The sequence below is a fragment of the Littorina saxatilis genome, linkage group LG14 (genome assembly GCF_037325665.1).
Source record: "Littorina saxatilis isolate snail1 linkage group LG14, US_GU_Lsax_2.0, whole genome shotgun sequence".
Taxonomy (NCBI): Eukaryota; Metazoa; Mollusca; class Gastropoda; order Littorinimorpha; family Littorinidae; genus Littorina; species Littorina saxatilis.
In genome coordinates, this window is record NC_090258.1 from 42275285 (window position 1) to 42292784 (window position 17500).

General features: G+C 45.5%; 2 protein-coding genes across 2 annotated transcripts in view; one reads left to right on the top strand and one right to left on the bottom strand.

Annotated features, from left to right (window-relative positions):
- LOC138946783 (trichohyalin-like) overlaps positions 1-1538 on the top strand; it is a gene marked incomplete at its 3' end in the record, with an annotated part of 6285 nt that extends 4747 nt beyond the window's left edge. Inside the window, exon 2 of the mRNA XM_070318186.1 lies at positions 347-1538. Within this exon, the coding sequence (XP_070174287.1) occupies positions 347-1538 (1192 nt within the window). The remainder of the gene's footprint in view (positions 1-346) is intronic.
- LOC138946605 (myosin heavy chain, embryonic smooth muscle isoform-like) overlaps positions 1-17500 on the bottom strand; it is a 95299-nt gene that overhangs the window by 73730 nt on the left and 4069 nt on the right. The window contains exons 2-4 of the mRNA XM_070318050.1: positions 15694-16820; positions 13709-13939; positions 10850-11080 (exon numbers count right to left, since the gene is read on the bottom strand). Of these exons, the coding sequence (XP_070174151.1) occupies positions 10850-11080; positions 13709-13939; positions 15694-16812 (1581 nt within the window). The 5' untranslated portion in view covers positions 16813-16820. The remainder of the gene's footprint in view (positions 1-10849; positions 11081-13708; positions 13940-15693; positions 16821-17500) is intronic.

Sequence of the window (17500 nt, forward strand, 5' to 3'; positions counted from 1 at the left end):
GAATTCATTTCATTTTTGTCGTTGGCCACACTTCCCATACACTGGACACTGATCTACTGTAGTTAATTAGCTTTTGTTGTTGTCTGGTAACTGTGGGTGGTTGGAGGGGCCCGAGGGTTATCATCAGGCCTTGTGGGTTGCCTGTCCTTGTTGCCAGTCAGCTGTGCCTTGTTTTGATTTTTCATGTTTTGGCTACCCATTTGCTAGTTCTGTTCTTGTTTATGGAACTTCGTTCTGGTCGTGTTCTTGATGATAAAGCTATCATGGCGTCTAGGACGGAAAGTAGTTCGGATAGGATTGCTAGATGGCGTTCACTTGCTGAGGAGCTAGGTGTTAAATCTACCAGTATTCCTGAGTTTATTGCCGAGCGAATGACCCGTGAAGATGCGGAACAGGCTAGACTAGAGCTAGAAAAGGAGAAACTAGAGCTGGAAAGGAAAGCTTATCAGGACAAGCTAGAAGTAGCGCGTCGAGAGACTGATGAGAGAGTTAAGTATGTTCAAGCTCAGCGGGAGACTGATGAGAAAGCCGCATATGAGCGTACTCAGATGTTTGAAGAAAAACAAAGGCAGGAAAGAGAAGAGCATGACCTTCGCATGCAACTCCTGAAGAGAGAGTCTGAAGGTAAGAGGGTGAAGAAAGGAAGTAGGGATGGAGCTGATAATGAGGGAGATTCCTCAGGTGAAGAAGAGTCTAGTGACCTTCGTGGTTTTCGGCCTTCCATACCGATGTTTGATGAGAGCAAAGAAAACATAGCTACTTGGTTGAAAAGGTTTGAGAGAGTCGCTACCTTGTACAAGTGGAAGAGAAATACATGGGCAACTAGGGTCTCGACTAGGTTGTCGGGTAGGGCTGTAGAAGTGTACAACACTCTTGATGATGATAGCGCGGACGACTATGATGGTTTGAAGGTCGCGTTGTTAGGCCGCTATCAGCTCACAGCAGAAACTTACCGCCGTCGTCTCAGAACCTGCAAGAGAAAGGAACATGAAACGTTCAGACAGTTCGGTGCTCGCATTGAAGAGAATTTGACTAAGTGGCATGAGCTTTCCGAGATCACAGAACTGAAACAGTTGGTTTTGCTTGAACAGTTCTTGCAGACCCTGAGCGCGGACATGGCCGCGTACGTTAAGGAGAAAAAACCTCAGACGTTAGCCGAAGCAGTTAAGTCCGCTGAGATTCATTTTGAAGCACACCGTGATAGTAAGAAGTTTTTTCAGCATGATCGTGATCAGGGTGGAAAGGCTGGCGTTGGTGAAAAGCAGAAAAGTGGAGATAACTCATTTGGTACATCCGGTAGGAAGTGTTACATCTGTGAATCCCCCAAACATTTGGCTAGAGATTGTCCCAAGAAGAGCAAGTCGACGGGAGCGGTGAATAGTGGTCCTGAGAAGTCTTTACCGCCCGTCAGTGTACCTACTTTGTGTACTCCCTGTAGCCAGCAAGACTACGACCCGAGATGCCTGGTTGTGGTAGATGGTGTTGCAGTGGAGGGGTTGCGTGATACTGGATCTCAGGTTTGTGTCGTGAAGAGTTCATTAGTTTCCAGGTCGCAGTTCACAGGACAGGAACTTGAGGTTTCTATGGCTGAGAAAGACATCAAGAGGCGCTATCCAGTGATTAAGGTTCAGGTTGATTGTCCTTTCTACACTGGTGAGGTTGAGGCTATCGTCATGGATACACCTGTTGCTGATTTCATTGTAGGTAATCACGCCCGGCTGGGTGACTCGAATGTTCTACCAGTGTACGCTGTGTCCAAGGTTGTGTCAGTTGTCACTCGTGCTCAGGCTGCCGCTGAAGGAAAGAAGCCGACTTTGTTGCATGTTGCTGCTCCAGGGCTGGAAACAGTCACCCCTGAGCAGTTGTATGACCTTCAGCGGAATGATCCGACTTTGAAGAGTTGTCGTGAGGCGGCAGATCGCCGGGACGTCAGAACGTCTGGTCACTCCGGTGAAGTTGGGTTTGTTTGGAAGAAGAAGATTCTGTACCGTGAGTATCGCGGTGGTGGTAGCGTCTATACTCAGGTTGTTGTTCCCCAGCAGTTGAGGTTAGGTGTTATCAAGTTGGCCCATGAACCGCCTATGGGAGGTCACATGGGTGTTCAGAGGACACGTGATCGAGTTTGGCAGCAGTTCTTTTGGCCAGGTATGTGCGCAGACATACGTCGCTTTGTGTTGTCTTGCGATCAGTGTCAGAAGGTTTCTCATAAGCCACAGAAGGTACCGTTAGGTAAGATGCCTCTCATCGATACGCCGTTCGAGCGGGTGGCGATCGATCTGGTGGGTCCCATCATCCCTGCTTCTGAGTCTGGTAACCGGTACATCTTAGTGTTTGTGGACTACGCTACTCGGTACCCGGAAGCCATTCCATTGAAGTCGATTGAGGCTGTGAAGGTTGCAGAAGCGATGTGGGCAGTCTGGACTCGAGTAGGAATTCCCTCAGAGATTTTGACAGACCGTGGTACCCAGTTCATGTCCGAGGTGATGAAAGAAGTGGAGCGTTTGCTGGCCATCAAGGGTTTAGCGACTACTCCGTACCATGCGCAAGGAAACGGATTGGTGGAACGGTACAACGGAACACTCAAGACCATGCTACGCAAGCTTGCTCAAGAGAAACCGAAGCAGTGGGATCGCTACATTCCTGCACTCCTCTTCGCTTATCGTGAAGTTCCACAGGAGAGTCTGGGATTCTCTCCCTTTGAGCTTCTATACGGCAGGACAGTGCGAGGACCCATGTCTGTTCTTCGCAACCTATGGACGGAAGAGCAAGTCGATGAGCAAGTTCGCACGACTTCTGAGTATGTGGTTGACTTGAGGAACCGGATTGAGGAAACCTGCAAACTGGCGCGTCAGAATTTGTCAGCTGCTGCACAGAAACACGCGGAGGTGTTCAACCGGAAGACAGTTCAAAGACAGTTCCAGCCTGGAAACAAGGTCTTGTTGCTGCTGCCGCAGAAGAAGAACAAGCTGCAGTTGTGTTGGCAGGGACCGTTCGACGTTCTGGAGAAGAAGGGCGAGTCAGACTACAAGATTCGGATCTACGGGCGTGAGAAGCTGTACCACGCCAATCTTCTCAAGTTGTACAGAGACCGACAAAACACAGCGGACACCGCGGATGTGATACCCACCGTAGCGGTTGCCGTGGTTGAAGAAACTGAGGAGATGATTTCCCCGGATCGTGAACTACCCCTGCCCTGCTTGGAAGGCGAAGAAACTGTTGAGGACATCAACCTGTCTTCTACACTGACTGCAGAGCAACGACGTCAGGTGTTGGCGATTGCGGAGAAGCACGAGAGAGTTCTTACTGATGTCCCCCTTCAGACGCCTTTGGCCGTTTTTGACATGACGGTGGAATCCGCGAAACCGGTTCGAGTGAAGCAGTACCCTTTACCTTATGCCAAGGTAGAGACCATCAAGGAAGAGGTGCAGGCCATGAAGAAGTTGGGTGTTATCGAACCGGCTGCTTCTCCCTACAACGCCCCTGTTGTGCTCATCCGCAAGAAGGATGGGAAGGTTCGCTTTTGTGTGGATTACAGGCGGCTGAATGATGTGACAGTCTTCGATGCTGAACCACTCCCAGATGTGGAACACCTGTTCGCTGGTTTGGGTCGAGCGACTTACTTCAGCAAGTTTGATCTTTCCAAGGGGTATTGGCAGATACCCATCCGAGACGACGTCCGTCCCATGACCGCGTTCACCACTCCGGTAGGCCAGTTCCAATTTACAGTCATGCCGTTTGGACTGAAGAACGCCGTGGCTGTGTTTTCCCGTATGATGAGGGCTTTGCTGGAACCGCTGGGGAGGAACGACGTTCATAACTTCATGGACGACATTCTGGTGGCGACCGAAACCTGGAAGGAACATTTGGCTGCGCTGGAGGCTGTGTTGCGGCGCCTTGAGCAGGCCAATCTCTCTGCCAGACCGAAGAAGTGCTTCGTTGGGTTCGAGGAGTTGAGTTTCTTGGGTCACGTGGTGAGGAAGGGTGAGATCTTACCTGAGGACAACAAGCTGCAGAAAATTGATGAGGCTCCGGTTCCAGAGACCAAGAAGCAAGTTCGGGCGTTCCTTGGTCTAGCCGGATACTACAGGAAGTTCATTCCAAATTTCTCTGCAATTGCTCTCCCGCTCTCTGATCTGACAAAGAAGAATTCTCCCAACACCGTGGTTTGGACAGCCGAGTGTGAGAAGGCATTCAGGGCTCTGAAAGCCAGGCTGATCTCAAAGCCAGTTTTGCAACTGCCGGATCTGTCACAGTCATTCACGCTCCGGACAGATGCCTCTGATCATGGACTGGGAGCTGTGCTTATGCAAGAAAAGGATGGCGTGTTCCACCCTGTCGCCTACGCCAGCCGGAAGTTGTCCACCCCGGAGAGCAAGTACTCCACCATTGAACGTGAGTGTCTGGCCGTTGTATGGGCTACCCAGAAGTTCCAGCCATTTCTGTACGGACAGACGTTTGTGTTGGAGACAGATCACCAACCACTGCGTTACCTGCAGACAGCAAAGGTGGTGAACAGCAGGCTCATGCGCTGGAGTTTGTTGTTGCAAGCCTACAGTTTCACCGTGCGGGTGATTCCCGGTAGTCGCAACGTGGGAGCCGACTACCTCAGTCGGGCATGCGTTGAAGAGGGAACTTTTGCCGTGTAGACAGATGTCTATGCTTAACTTGGGGGGCATTGTCGCGGACAGTTGTATGTAGTTATAAGGTTCCTTGGTCGGGCGTTGCTGACAGGTACCTGTGTCAAGGTGGGAAGACCTGTAGCTGGGCTTAGCTCAGTGATTCCACGCCTTGCACGCTTTGCACGCATTGCACGGGACGTTCACGGTAGGCTGCGCGCTATTTGTAGAGTTCACCGGTTACCTGGTTGCTGACTGTAAAATTCATAAGCATTCTTTTTTCTGTCTCGGCCGAGACCAGATGTTTGTCGAACGGCTTCGAAGTTCGTGTGTGAATTGTCGGTTGAGTTCGAAGTTATTTTCAGTAGTAATGTACGTCTACTGTGGACTTTGTTAAAGTCGGTTGCGTAAAGTGTACGCGATGATATTCATTGGCCTGTGTGAGGTAAGCCATATTTCTTGGTCTAATTGGATAGACTTTTGTCAGTTTTTGCTGAAGGTGAATTAGCGGCCGGTGGCAGGGGACAGGGAACCTACATTAGTTACCAGTTGTACTGTTTTTGTCTCGTCTTTGTGTTGTTGTAAATAGTGTTCATCATAGTGTTTAAAAGGAAATCATTATAATGGTAAATTATATGGTAGAAGGAAACCAAAGTTTAGAGTCATTGTGCTTCCTCCTCATCCCTAATAATGATGTCTATTGGAGGAGGAAGTCACGTGTCTTATATTTTTGGGGAGATTATTGACTTTGGCCTTCTAGGCTTTCAGTGTTTACTGTCGAAGACAGACCGGACGGGAAGGTGCGAACCCTAGCTTCTCAGCATGGAGGAGGCACCACCACGCTGCTGCTTGAGCAGCAAGTTTGGACTCTCGCATCGTCACCCCCACGCTGCTGTGTGAGCAGCCCCTCTGGATCATCTCCGAGGCATCATTACGCTGTTTTGAGCAGCTATCTTGTAACGTCACAGCGGCGCAACCACGCTGCTGTTGAGCAGCAACATCGAACCGGCGCCGTCGCTGCAGAGTGTGTGCCGTGTGACAGCTCTCAACTGAGCTGACTCTCTCACCCCCGCGACAGAGACGCAGGTGTCGACCCGAGGGCGCACCCCCCACCCTGAATTCGTCGAACGTGTAGATAAGTACTTTCTTACAACGATAGATATCATTTATGGAATGAGGAGGGCCTTTATGACGTACGTTCTTTGTATTTGACTATCCTGATTGTCTCGTATGTCGTTTGTTGACATTATTTGACTGTTGTGTACTTTCTCATGTTCATTATGTTCATCTTCATGTATTCGTGTTAACCCTTCCATCGTTCCATCCATCGTCACCCCCATATTTCACCCAACTGGGAACTATTAAATATTTTCATTTATTTACATCGGTGTTCTGTGAGTGCTGTGTGGTGTGGCCAAAGTTTTTGTGTGAAAAACTAAACATGCAAACATGCATGCACGCGACACCTGTCATGACCGGCCCTCCTACAGCTTCAGTCACAACGAACCCACAACGCATTTGTGCCACGACACCACAGCAAAGTTGTGCACATCGTGGGTCATCGGGGGTCGTCGCAAGACAGTCGTAAGAAATTGTAAAACATCGTGGCATCGACTTGCTGTCTTGAGGCAAAATTGGACACACACGATTTTGTGTGGTATCTATGTCAGCTGTGGCTGTCGTGAGTCAGTCCTACGACAGTTTTGTCGTGCGATAAATATCTTGTCATGGGTAGCAAAATGGACAGTCATGAGACAGTTGCAAGATTGTCTCACGAATATTATATTTCGTAAGAGGTTCGCACAACATAGTAAGTCTGTCGGGCGTTAGTCTTGCGTTAGTCTTGCAACATCTTTTCGTTTGTTGAGGGGTATAATTATAAACTTGGCCAAAAAAACACAAATTAAAGCATTAATCCCCATGTCATTTCGTTAAAACTTTATATGACAGTTAAGGCCGTTCATTTAACCTTTAGGATCACCTTTTGGATTAAATATTGTTTTGCTACCTTGCGTATTTCGTGTGCTATGCTATTCTTACTGATGCAGGTGTCGATCGCAAGAGCGGTCGAAAAAGGGACTTTTTGCGTCATTTTTTATTGGTATCATGACAAAAAGGGCTGCACTCTAGCAATGACTTGGTGGATTGCTTTAAAACTTCTAAAATATATATGTTACCAGCATACCAGATATACTTCGTGCGACACTATGGATTGTTACAGTTATTTGTTAAAATGTAATGCAATTTTTCGAAAGAAGTTTTTCATTTTCATTTTTCATTTCATTTTTTTCATTTTCATTACTTTATTGTCCCATCGCTGGGAAATTCGGGTCGCTTCCTCCCAGTGGAAAGCTAGCAGCAACGGAGTCGCGCTACCCAGGTGTCTGCGTGTTTAGGTGTATTCAGCCACCTGCACTTATGGCAGAATGACCAAGGTCTTTTACGTGCCATTGTGATGACACGGGGGTGGGACATGGCTTCCGTCTCTGGGTCTGCACTCGTCATAGGATTGTTCACTTGAGTCCCAAAAAATCATGACTTTGCATGTCTTTAAAAAAAAGGGTTGATGCACACACTTTGAACGTGTTATGTGCGAACATGCACTAACGCAAATTTGCTAGGCCTGTAAACACGCTCGATATTTAAGCAATGATGCTGGTGCGACAGCGATGCCCAGCCAAGCGTGACCGTAGCATATTTTAAGAGGCATTGAGCGATAACAGCTGTCAGCTCAAAACAGCGTGAACGTTCAATTTTTCTCTCATGTGTTTGTATGACTAGCAAATTAACCCCAGCGACTAAACGCAAATGAAACTTAGGCGGAATTTGTATCAATCATTTATCTGTAGACATGAACAATCCTATGACGAGTTTAGCAACATTTTCCGAAACATTGCGTCACATCTGAATAAACATTGTAAGGATCCAAACTTTCGCACAAATTATCTGTAGTATGTTGGTAACCTATTCTAATAGTGTCAACGCAATATACCGAGTCATTGCCAAAATGTAGCGCTTTTTGACATGATACTCATAACAAAGGACGCAAAACAAAACAATCTGTTCAGGGTAGATAATTGGTTTGACTTTCAACTCGAATGTCGAAGTTGCAAAGTTTTGCCAATAGGGCTTTTTTGTCTACTTTTCATTTGGTCCTTCGTTTTTGTCTGGTCGATTTTGAGGGTAACCTTACTTGAGAGGCGGTCACGTAATTCAGGAAAAATAAATATTTAATCCAAAAGGAGATCCTTATAAGGTTAAGTGAACGGCCTTAACTGGCATATACAGTTTTGATGACATGACACCGGAATTAATGCTTTAATTTGGGTTTGAAATCTGTTGCAATAATTTGTTGGCCAAGTTTACATAGCTCGGTCGAATTAACGCTTGGAAATAAAAATTGTGTTGTCGCTGTGCGAGGATTGCTATTCCATCTGATCTGAGTGACTACGCCTGACCCTGCTGAGAGGATGGCTATTCCACCTGATCTGAGTGACTACGCCTGACCCTGCTGAGAGGATGGCTATTCCATCTGATCTGAGCGACTAAGCCTGGACCTGCTGAGAGGATGGCTATTCCACCTGATCTGAGCGACTACACCTGACCCTGCTGAGAGCATGGCTATTCCACCTGATCTGAGCGATTACACCTGGCCCTGCTGAGAGGATGGCTATTCCACCTGATCTGAGCGACTACACCTGGCCCTGCTGAGAGGATGGCTATTCCACCTGATCTGAGCGACTACACCTGACCCTGCTGAGAGGATGGCTATTCCACCTGATTTGAGCGACTAAGCCCGGCCCTGCTAAGAGGATGGATATTCCACCTGCTCTGAGCGACTAAGCCTGGCCCTGCTGAGAGGATGGCTATTCCACCTTATCTGAGCGACTAAACCTGGCCCTGCTGAGAGGATGGCTATTCCACCTGATCTGAGCGACTACACCTGGACCTGCTGAGACGATGGCTATTCCACCTGATTTGACCGACTAAGCTTGGCCCTGCTGAGAGGGTGGCTATTCCACCAGATCTGAGCGACTAAGCCTGGACCTGCTGAGAGGATGGCCATTCCACCTGATCTGAGCGACTACGCCTGACCCTGCTGAGAGGATGGCCATTCCACCTGATCTGAGCGACTAAGCCTGACCCTGCTGAGAGGATGGCCATTCCACCTGATCTGAGCGACTACGCCAGGCCCTGCTGAGAGGATGGCTATTCCACCTGATCTGAGCGACTAAGCCTGGCCCTGCTGAGAGGATAGCTATTCCACCTGATCTGAGCGACTAAGCCTGGCTCTGCTGAGGGGATGGCTATCCCACCTGCTCTGAGCGACTAAGCCTGGCCCTGCTGAGAGGGTGGCTATTCCACCTGATCTGAGCGACTAAGCCTGGCCCTGCTGAGAGCATGGCTATTCCACCTGATCTGAGCGACTACGCCTGGCCCTGCTGAGAGGATGGCTATTCCACCTGATCTGAGCGACTAAGCCTGGCCCTGCGGAGAGGATGGCTATTCCACCTGATCTGAGCGACTACGCCAGGCCCTGCTGAGAGGATGGCTATTCTACCTGATCTGAGCGACTAAGCCTGGCCCTGCTGAGAGGATAGCTATTCCACCTGATCTGAGCGACTAAGCCTGGCTCTGCTGAGAGGATGGCTTTTCCACCTGATCTGAGCGACTACGCCTGACCCTGCTGAGGGGATGGCTATCCCACCTGCTCTGAGCGACTAAGCCTGGCCCTGCTGAGAGGATGGCTATTCCACCTGATCTGAGCGACTACACCTGACCCTGCTGAGAGGATGGCTATTCCACCTGACCTGAGCGACTAAGCCTGACCCTGCTGAGAGGATGGCTATTCCACCTGACCTGAGCGACTAAGCCTGACCCTGCTGAGAGGATGGCCATTCCACCTGATCTGAGCGACTACGCCTGACCCTGCTGAGGGAACGTCAGGGGGAACTCAAGCACACGTATAACATAGTGCTCTTGGTGTTGATCCGGGGTCCGGCGTCCCACGAGTGACCCACGACAGTTGTGCGACAGTCTTCCAAGATATGTTGGGCATGTTGCAAGATCTGGCCACGACAAATATTTGTTGGGTCTACCACGACAAATTATTGTACGATCCCTCGTATGTCCGGATGTTTCAGGTGTCCTTTCACCACAAATAAGTTCTAGTTATGTTCGTTGACACCACAACGTGTCCTTGATTCTCTTCCAAGAGGGTTTTCATTCCAGGTACCATTATTGTACAGCGGAAAACCCACCCTATAAAACTTCTCCAATTAAGATATGATACCGTTTGACCTCCCAAATCGATGTTTCTTATATTTTCAAATATTGTGCTTGTGTTATTATCAGAGTGTGTTGAACAAAGTATGAACAAACCCTAATTAAACGACTTTATAAATAATGACACAGACTGTTCATTTGGCACAAAAAAGTTGTTTGTTTCGGGTAACATGGCTACAAAAAATAAGGTAGGTAGGGATTTGTTTTGTTTGTTTTTTGCTTTTGTTTGTTTGTTGGTCAGGGTAGAAAATAACTATAGAGAGACTCAAAGAAACTGGACTTACTATACAAAGAGAAAGACAACACATTACAAAACAAATGAGACAAAAGGGATGCGGGGTTATCCCCCTTGTGTCGTCTGCCGTCTATTACTTTTGTTTTGACGCTTTTTTTTCCTCCTTTTTTTTTTACAAATGCAATAAAAAAAAGTCTAGGGTCGGCGGGAAAAAAACTAGGTAGGGTCCGGTGACCAGAAACATACAACTTTTTGGGGGGGCCTTATGATGGAATGACAAGATTCATATAAAACAAGGGTTTGGTACGTTTGAACATTATCAAGGTTTATTTTTTTTTTTATCCCAGATTGTGAATACTTTGAAACAGCGCTTTCATTTTACGCATTTTTACCAGTTCTTATGCCATTTTTCCACACGGGAGAAACGGTTCGTTTTGCCGATCAGTTAAATGATGTCTGGTTTGATGTTCTGTGTGGACTCTGCTTTGCATTGTGTTAATGTTTTGTTAAAATCGAGCAGTTCATTCCGCAATTGTCTTCACAAAAATTGTAATAAATACACCGATCTGTTCGCATCTTCAAATACACTTAATCGCATGTTGAGTTGCACATTGCCTAGAAGATATTGAGGCGGCACTGTGCTGACCCCATTTTTAATCAAAATCATTGAAATCTGGATCAGCCTGAAACCTTAACAATTATTTGCACTGACCTCTTTCACTTTGGAGAGGATGTCATCCTTGCATGACGCAATCTCAGCCCCGTTCCGCTTGATCTGATCGTCTTTGCGGTTCACTTCCTGTTCCACAACCTGCACACGGTGTCGCTCACCAGCGAGTTCCTGCTGTAAGGCCGTCACCTGTCGAGCGAAGCGAGCGCGTTCTGACTGAGCAGAGGTGAGGTCGCGTTGTTGCTGTTGGACATTCTGCTCGAGGAGCTTGATCTGTTTGACGAGCAAAACATGGATATTAGGTTTCTGCTTTGCACAGTTCTTTTAGAGAAACATGTAGTAGTATGTATCGAGAGAACACTGGATTTCCCTTCTTTGAGCCAAGTGACGTCAGAGACCGACAATACTTCATATTTAGGCGCCCAGCCGAGACTACAAAATAGTGAATGTTTGTGTGCGTTCAATCATAAAAACTAAAAGGAATTCTAACCAGAATCGATCGATACATAAATATTATTTGTATTTTGACCAAAATACGACATTGTACACAGATCTCGACAGTCATTGTTCTCGGAGAACACCCATTGTCTCGATCTGTGCAAAATGTCATATTTTGGTCAACAATACAAATAAAGTATATTGTCATGTCGTGGATGCCGTTTGACATCGGCAGTTGCGGAAACGCCTACATTTATTTGATATTGCTAAAACCTGTTTCGTCATTTTGGTCAGGTTGCTATAAACTATGTTGTCATTTTGGTCAGATTGCTATAAACTATTTTGTCGTTTTGGTCAGATTGCTAAAAACTATGTTGTCATTTTGGTCAGATTGCTATAAACTGTGTTGTCATTTTGGTCAGATTGCTATAAACTGTGTTGTCATTTTGGTCAGATTGATAAAAACTATGTTGTCATTTTGGTCAGATTGCTATATACTGTGTTGTCATTTTGATCAGATTGCTATAAACTATGTTGTCATTTTGGTCAGATTGCTATAAACTATGTTGTCATTTTGACCACATTGCTATAAACTATGTCCTCTATTTGTTCAGATCGCTGAACTCGCTCACAGTGATGTAAATGTTACGTCAAGGACTGTGATCAATTTTCCATCAATTGCCGAACATCATTTAAGGCCAAATAAGACCTAGCAGCAACCTTTCCAGATTCTGTTTTCGCCAAAGATTTAATCTATGGTTTTGAAAAGTCTTCTCTGCAGAGACCTAACAACAATGAACCAATCCCAACCTGTAGCAGTGACTATTTGGCGTCGCTCTTTGTGACAACGAATTGAAATTCTGGCAGAAATTAACTTACTACATCTAAGATTGAGTTTGCAGTGACCTAAAGAAAGGAGGCATGTACAATCCCACAAACAGAATCGTAGATAGGCCTCAATAAAACAACGTGGATGTTTTCACCAATAGGGTAGCACGTACGATCATGTAGGCGCGAAAGAAAAAAACGCCCAACTTTCCTTGTAGGGTACCAAATCGCAAAACAAAGAGACTGCCAACGTTTCAAAATCAAATGTTTGTCTGTGCACTTAAAAGACCGTTGGGTCGATATATTTGTGAGTGTAACTTATTGTTTTATCAAAAACAAACGTTCCAACAACTTACCTTTCTTGTTTTTTATTTTATTTTACGAGTGACCCACGACAGTTGTGCGACAGTCTTCCAAGATATGTTGGGCATGTTGCAAGATCTGGCCACGACAAATATTTGTTGGGTCTACCACGACAAATTATTGTACGATCCCTTGTGCCTGGGGCTTTAGCAACAGTGAACACTGTCCGTATGTTTCAGGTGTCCTTTCACCACAGATAAGTTCTAGTTATGTTCGTTCACAAAACAACGTGTCCTTGATTCTCTTCCAAGAGGGTTTTCATTCCAGGTACCATTATAGTACAGCAGAAAACCCACCATATAAAACTTCTCCAATTAAGATATGATATCGTTTAACCTCCCAAATCGATGTTTCTTATATTTTCAAATATTGTGCTTGTGTTATTATCAGAGTGTGTTAAACAAAGTATGAAAAACCCCTAATTGAACGACTTTATAAATAATGACACAGACTGTTCATTAGGCCCCCCAAAAAAGTTGTATGTTTCTGGTAACATGGCTACAAAAAATAAGGTAGGTAGGTAGATATTGTTTTTGTTTTTTTTGTTTTTTTGTTTGTTTGTTTGTTGGTCAGGGTAGAAAATAACTATAGAGAGACGCAAAGAAACTGGACTTACTATACAAAGAGAAAGACAACACATTACAAAACAAATGAGACAAAAGGGATGCGGGGTTATCCCCCTTGTGTCGTCTGCCGTCTGTTACTTCCGTTTTGACGCTTTTTTTTTCTTTTTTTTTTTTACAAATGCAATAAAAAAAAGTCTAGGGTCGGCGGGAAAAAACTAGGTAGGGTCGGGTGACCAAAAACATACCTTTTTTTTTTTGCCTGATGATGGAATGACAAGATTCATATAAAACAAGGGTTTGGTACGTTTAAACATTATCAAGGTTTTTTTTTTTTATCCCAGATTGTGAATACTTTGAAACAGCGCTTTCATTTTACGCATTTTTACCAGTTTTTATGCCATTTTTCCACACGGGAGAAACGGTTCGTTTTGCCGATCAGTTAAATGATGTCTGGTTTGATGTTCTGTGTGGACTCTGCTTTGCATTGTGTTAATGTTTTGTTAAAATCGAGCAGTTCATTCCGCAATTGTCTTCACAAAAATTGTAATAAATACACCGATCTGTTTGCATCTTCAAATACACTTAATCGTATGTTGAGTTGCACATTGCCTAGAAGATATTGAGGCGGCACTGTGCTGACCCCATTTTTAATCAAAATCATTGAAATCTGGATCAGCCTGAAACCTTAACAATTATTTGCACTGACCTCTTTCACTTTGGATAGAATGTCATCCTTGCATGACGCAATCTCAGCCCCGTTCCGCTTGATCTGATCGTCTTTGCGCTTCACTTCCTGTTCCAGAACCTGCACACGGTGTCGCTCACCAGCAAGTTCCTGCTGTAAGGCCGTCACCTGTTGGGCGAAGTGAGCGCGTTCTGACTGAGCCGAGGTGAGGTCGCGTTGTTGCTGTTGGACATTCTGCTCGAGGAGCTTCATCTGTTTGACGAGCAAAACATGGATATTAGGTTTCTGCTTTGCACAGTTCTTTTAGAGAAACGTGTAGTAGTATGTATCGAGTGAACACTGGATTTCCCGTTTTTTGAGCCAAGTGACGTCAGAGACCCACAATACTTCATATTTAGGCGCCCAGCCGAGACTTCAAAATAGTGCATGTTTGTGTGCGTTCAATCATAAAAACTAAAAGGAATTCTAACCAGAATCGATCGATACATAAATATTATTTGTATTTTGACCAAAATACGACATTGTACACAGATCTCGACAGTCATTGTTCTCGGAGAACACCCATTGTCTCGATCTGTGCAAAATGTCATATTTTGGTCAACAATACAAATAAAGTATATTGTCATGTCGTGGATGCCGTTTGACATCGGCAGTTGCGGAAACGCCTACATTTATTTCATATTGCTAAAACCTGTTTCGTCATTTTGGTCAAATTGCTATAAACTATGTCGTCATTTTGGTCAGGTTGCTAAAAACTATGTTGTCATTTTGGTCAGTTTGCTATAAACTATGTTCTTATTTTGGTCAGATGGCTATAAACTATGTCGTCATTTTGGTCAGGTTGCTAAAAACTATGTCGTCATTTTGGTCAGATTGCTATATACTATGTTGTCATTTTGGTCAGATTGCTATAAACTATGTTGTCATTTTGGTCAGATTGCTGTAAACTATGTTGTCATTTTGACCACATTGCTATAAACTATTTGTTCAGATCGCTGAACTCGCTCACAGTGATGTAAATGTTACGTCAAGGACTGTGATCAATTTTCCATCAATTGCCGAACATCATTTAAGGCCAAATAAGACCTAGCAGCAACCTTTCCAGATTCTGTTTTCGCTAAAGATTTAATCTATGGTTTTGAAAAGTCTTCTCTGCACAAACCTAACAACAATGAACCAATCCCAACCTGTAGCAGTGACTATTTGGCGTCGCTCTTTGTGACAACGAATTGAAATTCTGGCAGAAATTAACTTACTACATCTAAGATTGAGTTTGCAGTGACCTAAAGAAAGGAGGCATGTACAATCCCACAAACAGAATCGTAGATAGGCCTAAATAAAACAACGTGGATGTTTTCACCAATAGGGTAGCACGTACGATCATGTAGGCGCGTAAGAAAAAAACGCCCAACTTTCCTTGTAGGGTACCAAATCGAAAAACAAAAAGACTGCCAACGTTTCAAAATCCACTGTTTGTCTGTGCACTTAAAAGACCGTTGGGTCGATATATTTGTGAGTGTAACTTATTGTTTTGTCAAAAACAAACGTTCCAACAACTTACCTTTCTTGGTTTTTTTATTTTATTTGTGTGGGGTACCGCGAAGGACAATAAGATATAAAACACCAAATAAATACCAAAAACATTCTAATCAGAATCCACTCGCTTCTGTAACAAGTCGCTCGCAAGCATTTTAAAACTAACTGTACAAAATATAGGTATTTCTTATGATGTTTTGTTTGTAACATTATTGTTGGTCTTTGATCTCATATTTCCTTCGTGTGATTTTTTTTGAAAATGCAAACTTGTTTAAATAAACCCTATTCTGCAACCAAGGGTGATAAGTGTCGTCTGGCATAGCCACAAGGGCATCATTCACATATCAAATGCGTCTTGCAGTTAAAGGACTTGATACATTTTACTCTAATATATAATTTGCAATAACTTTGCTTGGTATGCCCAAACAATCTGTGTTTGAAGTCAGCGGTAGTTGTTACTTATTTCTTACCCTTGCAGTGGTTCCATCGTCGAAAGAACTGCCCTTCCCCTTTCCTAGTTCCGATAACGCTTTCTTAATCCGGGTCACCTCCGCTGGGTCGATCGCTAACTCTATTCTTGACGTGACCTTGATATTGGCTTTCGAGGAGATGCTGCGGTCAAGGTCCTTGACAAGTGTCTCCATCTCAGGGGTCATGTCGGTGACGTCATCGCGAGTAATGATCGCCTCGGATCGTGCCACCAGACGTTTGTGAAGTGTCAGCTTTCCTCGTTGACTCAAGTGATTGTTTTTGACGTCACTCACCGACTGCTTCTCGTCAGCGCTCGTCTTGACAATCAGGTCGTTCAGACGTTGGAGACTTGCCTTCTCGGCTTTCTCTATGTCGTCAAAGGTCGCCGTTAGCTCAGCAACGGCGGCCTGTTTTTGCTGGTCTATGTCTGTCAGCTGTTTGTCTAGATGGCTGATCTTTTGTCCCACCTCTGTCTCTCGAGCAGTCAGGATGGCCGTCAGATCATGAAGCGTATCTCTGGCCTCCCCTACTCTCTCTTCCAGATCCTTCACATCCGGGCACTGACGGTGAACGGTGGTAGCACAACGCAAGCAGACGGACACTTTGTGTGCGGGACAGAACACTTCTGGAAGTTTGTCGGAGTGGACTGCGCATGCTTGGCGATAGTTGGCGGCCAGTTTTTCCTCCGTCAGAGAAGTCAGCTTCTCCGTGTTGTGTAGTTTGGTCGCAGCCTGTTTCTTGTGGAGCTTGGTGCACTGCTGGCAAAACATGTCTCTACAGTCCATGCATATGGAGACGGCGGCCACGTTGTCACAGACACAACACACGTGCTGCTCGGACAGAAGACGGTGGGCCTCTACCAGCGCACTCATTGCCCTGTCTGTCAGGAAATCATCTGCGATGTCTGCTAGACTGTTCGCGCTTTTTCTGTTTTTCTCGTCTATCATAGGACAGCGACAGAGCGGACACAGCGCCTCGTTTGGTGACTGTAACCATGACAACAGACAATGGCGGCACAGCATGTGACCACAGGGAATAACCTTGGGTTCCTTGAAATGCTCGTGACAAACACTGCACTCCATTTCATCAGGCTCTACTGAAAGTGACGCAGTCGCCATTGCCTGCACTGAAATAGAGAGGAAAAAGGCAATCGGTTGAAAGCCAGTAGTTGAACATCATATGTGACCCTCCACCACGGAATGAGTCGCATGTCACCTTTGCATGATTTTCATATTTTTACATTTTCCGAAAGAGTTTTTTATGCTCTATCCAGTGGTGAAAACCGTTTTTAGAAAAGAACGAAAACTGTTGAGTTATAAGCCTGTGACTAAGGTGACCCTCACACTGTTACCAGACACTCCCCGGACTTAAATTAAGCCTTACGCAGTACCGCGCGAGGTGACATGCGACTCATTTCGTGGTGGAGGGTCACATATATTAATTACATCCGGGGTTTGTGCGCAGCTACCCAACATTGTAATAAGACAGCCACACAATGAACAGAGAAGACAGAACATAGCAGAGTAGTAGAAACTGACACTGATAGCCAGATGCCTTGATACGGATAGACACACATCAGTTTAGACACATAGACAAACCGGCACGGTTGGCCTAGTGGTAAGGCGTCCGCCCCGTGATCGGGAGGTCGTGGGTTCAAACCCCGGCCGGATCACACCTAAGACTTTAAAATTGGCAATCTAGTGGCTGCTCCGCCTGGCATTATGGGATTAGTGCTAGGACTGGTTGGTCCGGTGTCAGAATATAGTGACTGGGTGAGATATGAAGCCTGTGCTGCGACTTCTGTCC